General features: G+C 41.7%; 1 protein-coding gene across 1 annotated transcript; it reads right to left on the bottom strand.

Annotated features, from left to right (window-relative positions):
* Positions 1 to 259: 259 nt before the first annotated feature.
* Positions 260 to 15,726, bottom strand: LOC141973577 (urea transporter 2-like). Its single transcript, XM_074932301.1, has 9 exons — positions 15,546 to 15,726; positions 9,700 to 9,862; positions 8,781 to 8,970; positions 8,294 to 8,422; positions 6,984 to 7,176; positions 5,491 to 5,638; positions 4,743 to 4,877; positions 3,742 to 3,791; positions 260 to 3,077 (listed from the first exon to the last, which is right to left on the bottom strand). Exons 2-9 carry the CDS (start codon positions 9,845 to 9,847, stop codon positions 2,901 to 2,903), a joined length of 1,170 nt encoding a protein of 389 aa, XP_074788402.1. The 5' UTR covers positions 9,848 to 9,862; positions 15,546 to 15,726; the 3' UTR covers positions 260 to 2,900.
* Positions 15,727 to 17,619: the final 1,893 nt, after the last annotated feature.

A 17,619-nucleotide genomic window follows, 5' to 3' on the forward strand; every position in this document is an offset into this window, starting at 1 on the left:
TGAGTTAGACTTTTGGATAAAATCTGATTTCAAGCAGATGTTTTCAAGTGGGTTGGTGTTGTGTTTTATTTTTTAAATTTTTTTTTATTTAGAAATGTTAAACTCGGTGACATCTCTTTTGCTGTGTTATGCTGACACTGAGAGAGAAATAGTCCAGGAAAGAACCCCAAAACTTCTGCCCAACACAAATATGAGTCTGATATCACATGTGGATTAGAAACAAGAATGCAAAAAGAGTGCTTGAAAAAAATTGTGACTTGAATAACATTTATTTGATGTAAAGAAAGAAAAAAAAGAACACTTTCAATAATAAGATAAATTGGTTCTGTTAGCAAAGACTGTGTTATGAACCATAATGGGAAAAAGCATGCTATGCATATTCTGACTGATATACATGTCAAATTATCAAATAACTGTTATTTTGCATGGGGTGATGGGAAGAATGAATTCTCTGGATAGCGTAAAATGAAGAATTAATTCTGAATGATGTGCAAAATCTTTTTAATGGCTGAGACATGGCACTCATCTTTTGTTGTTTTTTCTGTTCTATGCATATGGTTTCTTTATGGTACTGCCAAAATGTCCCTGTTGCTCAGCAACAGCAAGCTGAAATAGCACTAGTCGGAGAAAATCTGCTGATTTACACTGGTCATAAAGTGTGTACTCTTACTCGAGTGCAGATTTTGACGTTAGAGTGAAAGCTAGACTTTGTATGTTTGCCTCTCTGGGGCATGCGTGGTCCTGGGTGGGGAGATGTCAGTTCAGAGAGCAAAAGATATCCTTTTCTATCACAGTTTGACAAATGGAGAGGTGCATCCTCTGGACAGAATGTGACCTCATCGAATCCCAGTCTGGGGGCCTGTCCAGCATCTCCCCTAGGAACAAGTCCGCATCTGGTCTCGAGGAGGTTTCCAGCTCTGCCTGCAGCTCTGCAGGCACGACACTGTGCCTTTGGCTGATTGTGCCTCCTGTATGGAAGCAGACTTTGCACTTGCACATTTAAGAAGATAATGGTGCATCAAAATGCCATAAGTATAAAGAGCAGAAGTTAGAAGTTTCGTAAATATCCCCCATACACTGATTTAATAATTTTATTTTCCGATGTCTTCTAGACTACTCATTCAAAAGAGAACCTGTCTTTGAAAGACCTTAGTGATGATAAATACAGGAGAATTTATACCAAACTCAAAAAATTATGAATATTTTCTCTGAAAAACTAACTCCACACAGTATTATGTAGTTATTTACCAAGTAAAACACAGGAAATGGTACATTTTTACAAGTGATCTCTGGTGTGTCAGTCATACAGAAATACTGTCAAATATCTGAAAACCTAACACTTCACCAGAAAATACTGCCAGCAGTTAATCTCAAATATTTTTTACTCCGATCTTTTTGATGTTCTTAAAAAGATATTTTTTTTCCAATCTCAAAAATCAGGACTAGCACTGTTCACAGGCTTCTTTTTATTTCTTCTGCTTAAAGAACAGGTTTCGATCTGCTTTCCCAGGAGCAGCATTAATGTGTGTAAGCTGTATGCCAACTGAAGGACCTGATCCTATGGAGTTTTTCTGATGAAGATGTCAGCTTCATCATGAGATGGAGTATCTCGATGAGCCAAGCCGAAAGGTGGCTGAGTTAACACCCACTGAGGTGACCAGCACTGCTGGGTGTGAAGTCAGCTTCCCCTTTCCCTACCTGCAGACCCCAGGAACCTGTGCAGAGGTGGCACAAGGCTGGTCTGCTGCAGAGCTCTTCTGTGTCCTTCAGTCTCCCCAACCATCTCCTTTCCATTGCAGAGTGGAGAGAAATGGCCAAGCAGCAACTTCAGCAGCAGGCTGGGAGAGTGCAGCATTTTGCTACTGACTGTTTGTGGGCTGAAGGGGACGGTGTACAGAGAGAAGTCAAGAAAATCAGCTCAAATTAATTCTACTTGTGTGAGGACTGAACAGAGCCATTTTACTGCATAGGAAAGGGACAGCAATGAATATCTGCTGCTGTCCCCTGCTTTGCTAACCCATGACCAAGTTCAAGTATTAATAAAAATCATGAGATTAACATAAAACCATGAAAGGTTTTCGTGTTTTTTTTTTTTTTTTTTTTTTTTTTTTTTTTTTTAAGAAAAAGATTCTTTTCACCAGCATTTTCTTCCTTGGTCTTTGGTTTACAGACTTTTCCCTGCAACTGGGTAAGCCTGAAATATTTTTTTCGTGAAATGTTAAAGCCTAGTGCAAACTAAAACTTCCAAATGGTGGGGCTGGTAGACACTCCCTCCCTGACATTATTGTGATTTTTACCACAAGTCTTGCGAGTGTTAGCAGTGCTGCCTGCAGTTTGTCTCTGTCCATCTTGTGTGTGATGATGCTAATGCACATCTCTCTCCACTGGGCTTGAGAGATCCTGCAGGTAGAATTCTTCACCACCCATTTTCTACTTAGCAAAGGGTACTCTTTATTGCACTTCTCTGCTACTATCAAGGTCTCTAAGACGTATCCTATTACTGTTGTAAGCTAGTTTTAACCATTAATTAGGAGTCCCATCAGATGATGAGAGATGCTCTGCTCTTTATTGCTTTATGTCTGATTGCCATGACTTGGATTTAACAAATACTATAGATTTTCAACTTCTATGTCATATCCCCACTGCTTAAAATTCAAGTGTCTTTTCAGACATATGTGTTTTTAAATCATTACAGATTGGTCTTGGGAAAGGTCCTTCCAACATAGCACAGTCCTGTCTAATCAGAGTAGAACAAAAGAATGTGGTGGGAAAAGTCTCTCCACTCAGAAGTTGTCAATTTTTTTCAGTCTTTCGACTTTATAGCATACAAATCACACTTTCTGGGGAAACAGTTTGCACTTTTGTCTTAAAATCCACCAAGTATCCCTCTTCTTGGGTATTTATACCTCACAGCAAGACCTCTGATGCTTCTTCATCTTCAGGTAATAAGCTCGGTTGGCTTCTGGATAGGTGACTTTGGAGAGTGGCAGCTTGTAGATGGCAGAGTTGTTTGTGGTTATTAATAGGAAGGTCAATGCAGACAAACAAAAAGACCAGGTTCCTGATGGCACCCCAAACTGCAAAGAAAAACACAAACCACCTGTTTACTATGTGCTTTTCTTTCATTTGATCCCCCAGCCCTTGAACAAAACTCAGAGCCAGGCAGCTTGGAACAAGCTTTCTCCATGAAGTCTTGGCTTGGTTTTGGATGGAGTCTCTCCCTGGGAGGGCAGGATTTCATTATAAGAGCTTGACATTGTGCATTAACCTACAACATCTACCAGCTCTAGTGAGAAGCCTGCCTTTTCTTTGAGCGTCTGCTGTGGTCTTGGATGGAGATGAGACAGGAGTGGATACCAGAAGCATTCAGCTTTTCCCTGGGCTGTTGTACTGACTGCTTTTTGGCACTTGAGCAAGGCAATTAAAATTTAGAGTTTCTTTGCACATGTAGAGGGCCTTTTTCTCTATTACTTCAGTCACAAAATATAGACATAGAATGATCTTAGAGGTGCTGAGGGCTGAGCTGTGGAAGGTCATGTAAACTCCAAGGATGAGAAGTGGTGATGATTTTAAGTGGCCTGTTTCAGTGGGAACAACACCCAGCCCCTGGGCAGGCTGTATCTCCTCTCCTAGACCAGTTCTACCTTTGGCTGAACTGTGCTCTTGGTGTTTTATTCCACAAGCCAGGAGAATATACAGTGTTCAAATCTGTCTCTGGAAAAAAGCTAATATACTACTTACCACAGACAACATGTTAGACAGTGTTGCTCCCAGGTAGGCACTGAAGAGCGCTGTGGAAAAGAAAGGTAGTTCCTGGTGAGTTCAGTTGTTCGTAGAAGAGACCAGCAAGGACAAACATCTCTCACACTGCACTGGATCACTCAACCAATGTTTATGACCATGCCTGGACAGCCCCTATTAAAGTTCTTTCCTTTGCACTGTGTCCCCTCTAACCTGGAGCTCATGGAAAGGGCAAAACAATAAAAGAACTGGAGTGATGAAAAATGTGACTATGGAAACAGGGGCTTTTGAAAAATGCACTGACATGGAAAGTATGTAGCTTGATGGATGGGGTTAAATAGGAAAATAACCCTTCCACCCCCATCTCTCCTGCCTCTAGGGCAGAAGGTGGGTCAATGAGATACAAAGCTAAATCTTTTTTATATGAGCACAGAATGAGCTATAGTTTCACTCCCAGCTCACTGTGATATTGAAATTTTATGTGAAATTGCCTTATAAATAATTCTTCAATCATTTTGTGTTGCCTAGCTCATGCCTTTGGTATCCATTTCAGTAGACTGGGGAAACTGTACTAACTAATCTGTGGACTGATCTTGAGCTCTGATTTTCTCAAAGTTTAGATATGTGCTTCTCTGAAGAAAGAATTTGAGCTGTTATGTATGATAAAAGCATATGAAAAACAATACGGTTCATCCAGCACTGCTGGACAAACAAATTTAATGCCTCAAAACTAAGCATCTAATTTCAAAGACCTCAGTCCACTGATCACATCTCTTGTGTTGAACACAACTCTTGGCTGAAAGTGAAAGCACCGCTTTTATTTTGTCAGGCTGTGTTAGAGCAATGGCTCCAACATCCGCCTCAATCATTCGTCAGTCCCGCCAAAGTCCATCTGCTTGGCTAGAGGTGGCCATCTGGCTTCAGCCCACCTCCAGTATAAATGCATCTTGTCTCACTTCAAAAGGGAACGGGACAGTAATGAAAGTCTGTAGGGTACGTACCACAGGCAATTGCCAGCAAATGTGTCTTCCAGGTGAAAGCGTAGAACATGCCTCCGATCGCAATGCATGAGAGGGAGCTGTTGTAGCCCCACAAGCCGGAGTAGATTTTGCTGAAAGGTGTTGCTAAGCTCAGTGCTGGAAAATAAGTCAAAGATGCGTCATTCTTTAGCCAAAGAGATAAAAAACAGCTAAGCAATGGCATGAATCCAGCTTCCTAAAGGCTGTAGCCCATATACATACACAGAGTTCCTACTTGCAGTTGTGTTACTGTGGTCTAAGACTAAAGCCACTTTAATCTAATATGATCACAGCAGAATTTCCTTGGTGCTGCTGAGCTGAATTTAGCCATGCGATTTCAGCAAAAGATATATGAGTGAACGAGCATACGTATGAACCTTAAACGCATCCCTGAGGCCTGCACATTCAGACTGATGGCTATGACTTTTATTAAGCCGCTCTTAAACCCATCAGAATATATCTAGAAATGAAGTATTTCATGATAAAAAATCATTTCATCCAAAAATACGCTTCTTTCTTCTGAAGATTTCCACCATCATAAAATGAGGTAAGAGAATAGGGAGGTCAATCAAATGAATTCTTGAAACAGAAGTGTATGTATATTTTTTTTTTCAAGCAGTCATTCTCCAATGGAAAAAAACATTTGTGACTTTAAGTGCTCATTTCACTGCCATTCCTCTTTTATTCTCCATGCGTTCATATAAATCTGTGACACAAGTCAATTCTTTACCTGCCAACATCCCCACAGCTGATCCAATTGCCGCATGCAGACAAATGAGTGGAGAAGAGATAAATAAAGCAATCAGAAAAATTCCTCCAGTCCAGGGGTTATCACAGCCATAAACCTGACCCACCCCAACTGGAACGGATTGCAGGAGCTGCAGGAATTTTAAAAAGAAAAACAAAAAGGCAAAAAAAAAAAGAAGACAATTTGTTATTTGCTTTGGTTTTTTTTTGTTGTTTTTTTAATCTATTTTTCTTGCTCAAGCTCATGTTGATGTTTGTTGGATGCTGTTTCTCTTTCTGGACTGTAAATGGAAAGTTTGGACACTTCTCTGGAGACAGCAGGGCATTTCCACAGGGTTTCTCCTTCAATGAAACTGAGTCATGCCTTGCTCCCTAGCCATGAGGTTCTCTGATATTAGAGAGAAAACCTGGCAAAGGTAAATGTCTTTTGTGAAAGGTTTTGCTCATCATCTTTACATGTGCTGCTGACTCGGCCATTTTTGCAGGCTGTTATGGACCATGTCAGTGAATCTAGGGAGCAGAAGTTGTAGTTGATACCTTTGAGAAGACATTGGCTTCTGAGTGGACAGATACAAGGGTGAATTGACCAATAATGTCTTGGCCAAAATTTCAAGAACTTAATCAGGTAAGGCTATTGCCCTGATCTACTTATATACCTGAAACTCCCTTGGGTTTCACTAGGAGTATGAATGACACTTGTTGGGTTGGTGGGACAGAGCCCAACTTGGTCACAGCTTAGACATGGTTTTGAGACACTTTCCCTCAGAAACTTGTGCTCCTCAATGTGGAACAATCCATTTATGGCCTCCATAAAATTATGCAGGTTCTTTGAGAAATGTCACTTGTGGATTGTTATTTAGTGTCAACTTTCTTTTCTTAATCTCTCCCTGAGAACCCCTCAAAATAATCCTCTGAGGCTTAGGGGAAAGCTATTACTCTAGTATCTATATTTTTATGGTGCTATGCAGGAGAATAAATTGTTTATTTGGAAAGGTCCCACTTAAATATTAACTAAAAATATCTGAACATGTGCCTGCACTCAAGTTTGCAACCATTCTTCCATAGTAGTATTTACTTGCTCATTTCTAATTAGAAAGATGCAATTTTAAAAATGCAGCACTCTGTACATGGAAAAAATGAATCTGTCAGTGAAAAGGTAGTCTCAGCACAACCTTAGCCATGGGTCGCTGATCAATATGTGCACAGTGATGGGTGATTACATTCTAGAGACTCTTTGAAGATTATAATATATACATTTAGATCCACTGTAAGTGAAAGATACCAAAGAGACTCTCATTTTCAGGCTCTCAAAAATGTCAATTCCTAGAGTAAACCTTTACCTTTTGAATAATAGCTATGTTATAAATGCAATTTTGTATTGCCAGGCCACAATGAAGTAATATAAAGGAAGACAATATGATTCTGTACTGGTTTTCTTTGTAAATGGAGAAGGCCGTTGTCTTTAAGACATCCTACCATTGGCATTTCAGCATCTGCCCAGGTGATGTTTGGTCTTGCTGTTGCAGGCTGAATAACAGTTGTTGGGAAGAAGAGGTTATGGGGTCCTGATGCAGCCAGGTAGAAGGTCAAGGCCAAGTTGAAAGGCAAGGTGAAAACAGGCAGATCCCACTTACAGAAGACTGAGCTTAAAGAGCTGGTGAAAATAGGGCTGAAAGAAGAACAAAATGATCTCACCAGGAGCTTGACAGCTAGGAAAAATACCCAGACCCAACAGAAAAAAACACAACTGCAGGAAATTCACTATTTTTTATAAAAAGCTGTTTAATTGCCTCAGTCTTTCTGATAAAATCAGAGGTATGTTAGGGTCACTCAGTAAACTGCTTACCCTTCCCAGGACAGTTAGCGAGGTACGGATTCCCGTTGTGTTATGCAATATATGTGGGTGAATTTGGTGACCATGAAGAGGCCAAGATCCTCCTCTCATGTGGAGGATCCAGTGATTTAAGGAAGTTACTTCCCAGCACAGTCCCAGTGTTTATTGTTTTCTTTTATCACTTGAAGTGGATTGAATTGAGGACACTCGTGTCAGGTCTGAATGAACAGTGAGGAAGGCTGTGTGTCCTTGCTCAAGCTTGTGGATCAGGGTCATTAGAAGAAAAGGCTGATATCAAAGGTCTGCTTAATTAAAGTGAGTATAACACCACATGAACTCCAGGCAGACTGATGGTATGTATGGTTTAGCAATCTCCAACTAGACATTTGGGGGCCAAAGACCAGCTTTCAGAATTTTTGCTGTCCAAATACCTAGCAAAATACATATGTCCAAATACCTGTCATATATATGAGCAAAGTATTATTAGTTGTTTGTTTTCATTAGCATCAACCACCATGTCTTGGGACCACTGAACAGCTTCTGTGCCTAGGGACGTAAATTTTCTTGACATTTTTATATGATGGCTTAAATAGATGAAACACTTGTGGTTGATAGTGGTGGGGAACAGTGAATATAATGTTCCTCTTGAGACAAAAATGAATTGACGCATCGCTGCAATATGGCTAACATTTAGGTCATTGAATTACATATGATCAGCCATCAATTTTCCTTTCCCCCGTCGGGTTTATTTGTGATTGTGTGGGTATTTTATTTGTTTTGGGATTACATTTGAGTTTAAAGGTGCAAGTAAGGATACGGAATTAGTAGCACATATGTGCCAATTGTGTTTCTTTCCCATTGTAGTCTATATAGTGCATAAAAATACAACGGCTCAGTCTCAGTGTTGGGACGTTGGGGCAGGACTGAGAAGCAGAGGAGCCATCTGACTTACCACATCATGGACACCAGTGTTACCGGCAGTAGAAGCCACCAATAGTAGTCTCCCTTAGCAGAGAAGACGGCCATGAGCAATCCCACCAAGACCCCGTTATAGCCGTACAGGCCTGCTGCTATGGCTGATCTGTGTGAAGGAGACAAACACCTTGAAATCTTCTCCCCTGTGGGCGCTTTGCTCACATCTCCACCTCCCTCCCTATGCAGTCACGACTCTGTGTGATGATGATCTGCCGAGGGTTATGCATCAACCTCCAGCTTCACACGCTTGAGTCCCATGTCCACTCAGCCACTACCCCTTCTACAGTTACATGCAGTGTCCCTTTGCATCAGATGCAGGGGGTGGGAAGATCTATCTGGTCCTACCAGACCAGATACATAGCCAGTGAAGGCTAGATACATGTTTTCATCGATGGCGCTTGTTTAACATATAAGTCAGCATTAAAGTGACAGTCTGGTTTTGGAGGAGAAAAGAATGGACTTACCTGTCCTGACCCAGAATAAGTGCTGCAAAAGTTGAGACAACTGTTCCTAAACAGCCTGTGAGTGTCCACCAAGGGTTCTGTACTAGGAAGCCAGCAACCACGACAAGCCCACTGAGGGGATTGTTGACAAACATCACCTGGGATATCCCACGCAGCACCCAGTCAATAAACTGGATCATGAGAGGTTTATCTAGAAGAGATCAAATTAAATAATAATTAAAAAAGAGCAAACGCACAAATATGCAGATGATACTGACTTGGGATATTTTTTTGCAGCTCAGGAAGAGTTTTGGCAGTGGAACTTGGCAGCATGGCTGAAACAATGAATCAACAAGACTGTAAAACCTGACTGGGATGTTTTTAATGGTCTATACTGAAGTCTTACAGCTGGAAAGCTGACATGAACAGTGTGGTTTCCAGAGTCCCCTGTTATAAAGTACCCTGGACTGGTTTCATATGAACAGTCTAATTTATGATGTCTGTGCCTCAGATGGCAAATCATGTATGTATACTGTTGCTGATTTATTATGGGGACAAAACATATCTACCTGTGTGTAATTTAACTTCACAGTGGCATTAGGCTTGACAGAAACTGCTCAGCTGAAAGGACAGAGAATGCTATGAAGAATGGCAGAGCACAGAATAACCATCCTGGGCTATGTTCTGTGGGACTAAATTAGCTTTGTACATGGCATGTTGAGAGGTAAATCTCATCTCAGTCATCCTCAAGATTTCAGCAGTGTGAGGATCTCAGCACAAAGCTGAGATTTTTTTTCCTTACAAAACAGAAATAAATCAGGGCAGAGATAAGTTTCTGTACTACTCCAACTTGAATCACATTACTGAGAAGTTAGTTATTACTCCTTTGATGTAATTTTTCTTTGGAATCCCCTAATTAGTCACAATAAAGTAGCTTTACCTTTTAGCCAGGCTCCAAATTCCTTCATGTCTCCCGTGATGTACCCAACAGCTCTGCAGACTCTCTTCCCAGCTTTGCTTAGTGGATTCCGCTTTACTGACTTTCTTTCCCCCTTGGTTTCTATCTTCACATCAACACTGTTTTCCATGTTAATGTTCTGACTCTTTGGTAAAATTCAAAGGAAAAAAAAAAAGACAGTTAATTACAATACCTTTTACTGATCCCTGTTTATTTTCTCTACCATGTACTATTGCTCACTACGTGTTATTTTGGAGCGAGAAAGAGGAAAATCCTTACTCTGAACACCTGATTCTCATGTCTCCATGAGCACATTCTCTCTTCATGTGCTCCTGGGACCCTGCACTGTCCTTCCAGACTTTCATGCATCATAGATGTGAATACCAGAAGGAACCACTGAGCCTTGTGTCATAGGGGTATTTCACCTGGTATTAACACCAGGCTCAGCTATACCATATTTTCTAGAGATCAAACAGCTCTTGATTTAAAGGGTGAGTTCAAGAAGAGCAAGACAGTGGCTTCACAGGAGTTAAAGCCTACCTCATGATTCAGCTTGATAGAAGCTGAAGGCAGAAGTTGGTAGAAGTTGAACCACAATGTAGGAAGATGCTTCATTGATTAGGTTTCCCCTGCTGCTTAAACCGTATTTCCAGTTTGAATTTATCCATCAACCATCAATAATAGGTATCTACACTTAGGTTTATAGGTCAATGTGCTGTCACCTATTGGGATCAGTTCAGCCTTTCCTATGAGCATGGACTTCACTTGAGGGTTTGTTCATGGTGTCTCACTCCATTATTCACATACATTTTTTTTTTTTTTCTCTATGGAATCGTTCTTCTAGCTGCCCCATCTTCAGAAGTACTCAGTGCAAATTAAGAGATTAAAGGCTAAATTCAGAGTGCTTGTTTTCCATTCTGCCTTGGTCATGTGGCCTCCTTCTACCTGCCAGCTGCCCAGTAGGCTGTTAGGTGGTCTGCACTGGTCTTTTGCTCTTCAGCATAGACATGACTGATGACCACATATTGGGACCTGTATTAAGGAACCCTCAGGGACTAATGAAAAGACTCTTATTAAATTTAGCAGGCACTGTATCAAGACATAAATAATGTAGGGGAGAGTTACAGACCAAACAGAGGTATTTAGGCCTAAATAAGGTGTTTGGGGCATCCACAGAGGCTTGGCAAAAATGGGGTCCACTATGGGAGACCATTGAATTAGGAACTGCCGGAATACTCTTTGTCACCTCATACTGCTCTAGACAGCTTCATTCTGGCGCAAGGATCGGGGACTTACATAAAACTGTAAACAACAAATTTTAAAAACAATGTCTTATAGCCAAGTTATTATTTTTTAAGGGCCAATTCTCGATATTAAGTCAGCAAATTAAAAAAGAGCCAAACCTTTCCCTGGAGTGTACTCAGTTTCCTGAATAGCAGGACTAATTCCTGGTAATTGTCAAGACAAAGAAAACACAAGACCAGGTACATTGTTGAGTGAATACAGAAACAGAGCTGCTTCAGGTCTCACTGGTGACTAACAGCTTGTACAATAAATAAAGAATTTAGGTTGTGAGTTAATGGTCTAAATAAAATTATACAAGCATGTGATTATTGGAGTTAGTCCTTGACTCACTTGCCACTTCAGTAAAAGCCTTCTTGGCAGCTGGGGAAGAGAATTCATACTTCAGAAATACAGGTGCTGAGTAATTTAAAGCAGCCTTACCTCTGGGCATTACACTTGCGGACCCAGACATATGGTTAAGCAGCTCTGAGTCTGTATAGAGGAATGGCTGGCTAAGGTACATCCTGGCCAGTTTCTTACTGTGTATTATTGGAAGGCTGATGGTGACAGTTCAGGAAGCAGTAAATATTAGCACAAGTAATAAATAGACATTTTCTGCCTTCTGGAAGGTCCCTGCTAATGCAAGGATACGTTCCACATGGAAGAGACTGAAGACAGGACCAGTAAGAAGTAGAAGAGTGTTGAATTTGACTTTGTGTAGGACACAAAGACAAGGAGCTTAACTAGAGAAGGGAGAAAAAGATAAGAGTGTTGCTAGGGATGGTGTCTCAGTGCTGGAAGGCTTTTTCCTGGCTCAGTTATAATTCATTACCTTGATTCATTAACCTTCGCTTTTCTCATATTTTATTCTGAAAAAATAGAATAAGTGAATTGGATGCACTTTCACTTAAATCAAAATTTCCAGGCAAGATAAATGATCTTCATTTGGTGAAACTGCATTTACATTTTCAATTTAAAGCATCTTCCTCTTTATGTAACTTAAGCTTTCTCTGCTGCTAATCCATAAAGTCAAGGGCCATTGCATTTGCATTTGCAGAGTGATGTTATGTGTCCTGTGGTAACATGCCCCGTATGTTTCCCTGCACACTGCGTGAGGAGCTGTTTGCACTGCAAGGCTCTGGAGATGTTTTGCACGGTGGGATGTGCAGTTTTGCAGTGCATGTGAAGAAGTGTCAGTCGCTGTCTGGCCCGCTTGCATGTTGGAGAAGAAAACTGGTCGAACTGGAATACATAACTCATCAAAACTTCGAGTTGCTTTGTCATATGAAGTAGATTAAGCATGTGCTTACTTAACTTCCCAGTGAAACAAGGTGAATTCAGTGTTTTGCTGAATCAGGACCAGAATGAAGGGGAAAGGACTTCTCCCTTGGTGAGTACCCGAGTGGAGTCTTGCTTCTTTCTTGTGCAAGGTAATTTTTACCCTGGGATATATAATAATTACACGCTCTAAGTCCCTGTGAGATGTGAAAACTTTTATCTGTGTTTGATGCATGGGCTGTGCTGCTGGCACGGCAGCTGTGCGAGGCAGTCCTGCACTGTGCAAGTCCAGAGAACTCCTTTGCTCTGGGTTTTCATGGGCAGAAATGAAGTCAGCTCGATGCGTTTGGCATGGCAAAAAGACCAGGTGACCAGGTGAGTCACTTCCACCAACCCGGCTTGAACTTAACCCCTGATGAAGGCTGCGTCAATGCCCTGCATACCTGTTCTTCCCGAATACTCAAAATCAGAGTGCTTGAAGGAGTGATCACGGGTACCTCCTGGCCAGTGGCCAAACTCATGTTCATTATGTCCCTGTCCACGTGTCTCTAGAGAGGAAATGCATGAACTTTGGTTCATCTGTCCTATCAGCTTATATATGCTAAAGGGAAAGGAAATAATTACAAAACACCTCCATCATCTGCAGAGCAGCCTGCTATGTAATGGGTAGGCTAAGAGCACTCTTAGTTTCAGGTGAGGTTTTCATGACACCATAAGGACCCAGATCCAGCCCCTTTGGCTTCACTGCCCCCCCCGATCACACCCCAGGCGCTGTGTGAGAACTGACTCCTGTGTGCAGTGGTTTGCTGTCACCGCAGCCCTGGGGCTTGTCCCATCTGTCCAGAAAAACAGTCCACGGAGGACATGCACTGCTTCTACTTAGAGGTCCAAAGAAAGTATAAAGGAGCAGAGAACCGCCACCAGCAGAGCCCTTGGAAACCGGCACCAGCAGAGAATTTTTTTGGCAATGTTAATAGTTTTTTGCATTGTAAAAAGCCTGTAAAAAGCTGCCATATTTGCTCAGATTAAAGATCTGCTAACACATTACCTTGTTTGAGGAGGTAGGTCATAGCAGCCGTTTTAAGAAAGGACAGAATACATGGAGATGTTCAGAGAATTTTAAGACAGTGACTGAATTTTAATTCAAGCTGAAGCGTGCATGTTCTGATGGGAATTGCGTGAAGTTAAGTTAACATGCAGTTTTCAGTCAAAGTGGGCTTTTCTTCTTAGTGGATAAAGGAGGGAAATGGAAATAATTGTGAAAGGTCTATTCTGCTGGAACAGACTGCTCAGCTTCTGGAGGGGGCAGGATTTAAAAAAAAAATTAAATTCCTTATTTCTATCAGTCTGGGAAAGTATTTCTTTATCTCAGATTTTTAACTGAAGACTGTGTAAGTCTTGCTCTCAGGCACACAGCTTGAAGTGCACTGTCTGACCTCATACAGGCTCTAGAGGGGTGCTCCAGACATGCATGTGGTAGGAAATGCAGTGCTGGTGTGTAACTGGTGTGATACAGGAGCAGCAGCAGGACCCAGGCAGAGCGAGTCGGAACGTGATTTTCATCTCTGTGGTGCAAGTGCTGATTTGTGCTCTGCTGCAAGTGCAGAAGAATTGTCTAAAACTATTTTCCCATGGGGTACCATGGAAAGTGAGAGCTTGATTTGGGGCACTACTGCTTTTTCTAAGTGATTCCAGATGTTTGCTGCCTCCCTGTGCCTAGATATCTTTGTGCTGTTGGATAATACCTCTGTCATCCTCACTAAAGGATGCTCATGTAAGCAGAAAGGAGCTTTGCCGCTAAAAGTATCTAAATACTTTTGTATCAGCTGTGAAACAGAACCCGTGAGAATAGAAAAGGAAAAAAAAGGATGTTTTTTTTGCAGGACAATGAAATCATTACAGGGCCAAGAAGCTAATCTCTTGTTTTTTTAATCATCTTTTCAGAGTTAATAAATGTCCTGTAGCAAAGCACTGATCTTATGCAACGTAATGTCTCCCTAAATCAATTTCTCTTCCGCTTGTGTACACTTCTTCCATGTCACGCCATACCTACGGCATCTCAGTAATGCCTCGTTAAAGCTGCAGTGAAGCGGACTCCATGCCAGTGCTGCACTCCTGCAACATCTGGCCTGCAAATACTTTTTTATTCATGTGCTGAAATGGAGACAAGCCTGGTCACACATTCATTATGTGTTATGCACGGTAAGAGTGGTGCTGTGCTGGCAGCAGGGAAAGGAACGGAGGCTTTTATTGGCTGTTTTAATATTCCCAGGCAGTAGTTATTTCCAAGCTAGTGCTCGTGTTGCTAGGCGTTGGGCTTTTATCTCTGAAAATGTAGCAAAGTTATCTAGTACTTTCTCTTCTTTCTGGAATTTTCCTCTCTCCCAGACAAAATTCAAGTTACTTTGTAAATGAAGAGGATTAAATTACCCTGTGGTATTTGTCCAAGGAGCTGCTACTGCACAATCACAGTCATTGTATCTTGCATTCTCTGAATTGTTGATGTGTGCGGGCAGCCAGCTCTGGGTGCAGCATGTTTTTAGAGGAATTCCTGCATCCAAGTACAATAGGAGGAAAGGGCCAGATTCTCATCTACTCTGATTTCAGCACAGCCTGTGAAATGTTACCGGGGGTTTAGTAAATCTGGGTAAGTACAGTGCTGTGTTACGTATAGGAACACATGCACGTACAAGTACACTCCCCAAAACAGAGTGGTTATAACGCACTTGACCCTCACTGGAAAAAAAATCAGGTTTTTCCCATAGAAGATACATTTCAAAGCATGAGTTCAAAAGAAAAGTTATCCCTAAAATTCAAATATTCATTAAGCACATTCACAATTCAATTATCAGAGATCTGTCTCTTGGGGGCAGAGAAATCCAGAGACACTATCACATTAATTGTGTATTATTACTATCTGAGCATTTTTCATTTTGCAGATTAGAAAGGAGGCAAAAGGAGATGTTAAAGAGTTCCTTTTTTTTTTTTTTTTTTATTTTTTTTTTTCTCAGAGGTTCAGCCAACTAGGCTAAGCAGTACTAATAAATCCTCACCCTGCTAGAAAATTCTCAGTAATGGAAAATCTTGTGACATTGACTAACCTCTGTGCTCCTCTTGAGCCTTAGCTGCTCCCACTCAGGAGGACTGTTCAAACACTGTTTATTAGGTATTTTGTGGGAGAAAGGAGATCCAGGTAAGCCAGTAAGTCAGTAACAGGGTTCATGTTTATTGCTGTGCATTAAAAGGAAGTAACAGAGTGCTCTTACCTCTCTGATGAGTTCAGGGGTAGCTGTTGCTTTGGTGGCTGGGACAAAAGGAAAGCAGGGCTAAGAAAGTGGGAAAAATAAAATGCCCCACCAGCTTATATAGGCTAGCATGGCTCCTGTCCTGATATTACTAATTAGTTTGTTTCTCCTCCCACTTGGTAAGCTCCAAGTGAATATTAAGAAGGTTCCCTCTTGAATTCTCCACCTTTCCTCTTGCTCTGTCCTTGGTCTCTTGCCAACAGCCTCTCCAAATGTCCTCTTCCCTGCTGCTTTTTTTTTTTTTTTTTTTTTTTTTAACAACTAACTCTCCTTTAACTCTGTCCTTTCTCCTTCTCCAACATTTAAAAGGACTCCAGGCTTCAAAGCACACACTCAGTATACCTGAGCTCGACCTCTCAAGTGCTATTCTCCTTATCCAAGACAACTCAGCATCCTTCCCTCTCACAACACTGACATGGGAGCGTGCAACACAGTGTGTTGTGTTCAGCAGCCTGTTGAGTTTTCCTGTTTATGGGTAGTTTCTGGAATCACTGTTCTGTTAACGCATCAGAACGAAGGACCTGGTGACCTTCCATCATTTAATTGCTTTTTTTATCAGCTATTTGAGAAATTCAAGGTGTTTGTTTTTTTTTTTGTTTTTTTTTTTTTTTTTTTTACCTGGCCTCCCTGGCTCACTGAAGGAATCTGGAATATTAGAAGTGTGTCATATTTGAGAGGTTTATAAGGCTGTGAAACCACTGTGAAGGGCAGTAAGAAGAGGCTGGAGAGGGAAGCCTTGAGAGAGTGATTTATAAGACAAAGGACAAAGACAAAAAACTAGCGAACTTAAGGAACCTGGCAGGCTAATTTAAACCACAGTTTAATTCACTTTAGGATTCTTTCACGGTGATCACTTAGAGAAGCAACCCTGCAACTTCACCCAAGTGCTGGAGTGAATGGTTCATTGTTGAACCAGAACCCATCTAGCTTTATGACTTTGCTTCCTCCAGCCCCATGTTAATAGCCTCAACATCTACGTGAACTGCCGTGATGTTATTCTCACTGTGTCCATTCCTAGGGTGCCTTTCTTTTGATGGACATGTTTTTAACAGGAGACTGGATTTTTTTTTTCCCTCCTAAGAGTAGGGTATCTGATAGTGATTGTTAGTTTAACATTGCTGCGTAAGCAAGGCTTCCTCTCCTCAAACAGGCATCGGCCATTGTGAGTGAGCCAGACACTGATGTCCATTGACTTTGCACCCAGTGGTATGTGCTACATGAAATTTTGCTGGGGAAGCTACTTCACTTCAGTGCACTTAATTTTTTTCCCTTTATTGTTAATTTCTCCTTGGGCTGCCTTGGCTTTCTCATTGGTAAAATGAATCCTTGCATCTCAAAAGGGAAATACATTGAGTAATTTGGATGGGAGATTCTCACAGGGAATCTGACTGGGTTGAGTTTTGGGCTTCACATCTTTGATGTTTCAGGGATGCTCAGGCCTGGCCTCAAGTCATTTAAGACATCTTTCCTGCTCTCCGTGAAAGGGATGCAGCGCAGGGGACAGGAGGATTTGCTGTCAGGCTGTGCTGCCTCCATCTGCGGAGTGGTGGGGTGGCTCATTCCTCCAGGGAACCAGATTCAGGGCCACCCTGTCCAATTCTGTCACTTTAATGGGGCTGTTGACACGTTGGAGGGGAATTGACAAAAAAAGTCGCTGGCTTTCAGGTCCGTGATGGATGTCTTGGAGCAATGCTTTGTTTAGATTATCAGAGCGGGTTAATAAGTAACAGGATCACAGTCTGCTGATGTCTACATGGGAATGAGGTCCCTGGCAGCATCCTGCTCTGTGAACTAGAGACAGAGCAGTGATGATCTCCACTGCCATGTGACGGGTTCACTGGATCATAGGTGCAGCCAACTCCGGGGAGGGTTTAGCTGCTGCAGCAAGTGCCTTAGGGAATCCCTAAATTTCCAACAATTCTGAAAAGGTCTGGGCCAGATCCCAGACTGCATATTGGAGTCAGGTGCAGGAGTGCCCACAGATTTCTGCCTTAGATGGCCAAAGCACTCCTTGTTGCATGAGGACTGAGATACC

Source organism: Athene noctua, chromosome Z, assembly GCF_965140245.1.
Source record: "Athene noctua chromosome Z, bAthNoc1.hap1.1, whole genome shotgun sequence".
Classification (NCBI taxonomy): domain Eukaryota; kingdom Metazoa; phylum Chordata; class Aves; order Strigiformes; family Strigidae; genus Athene; species Athene noctua.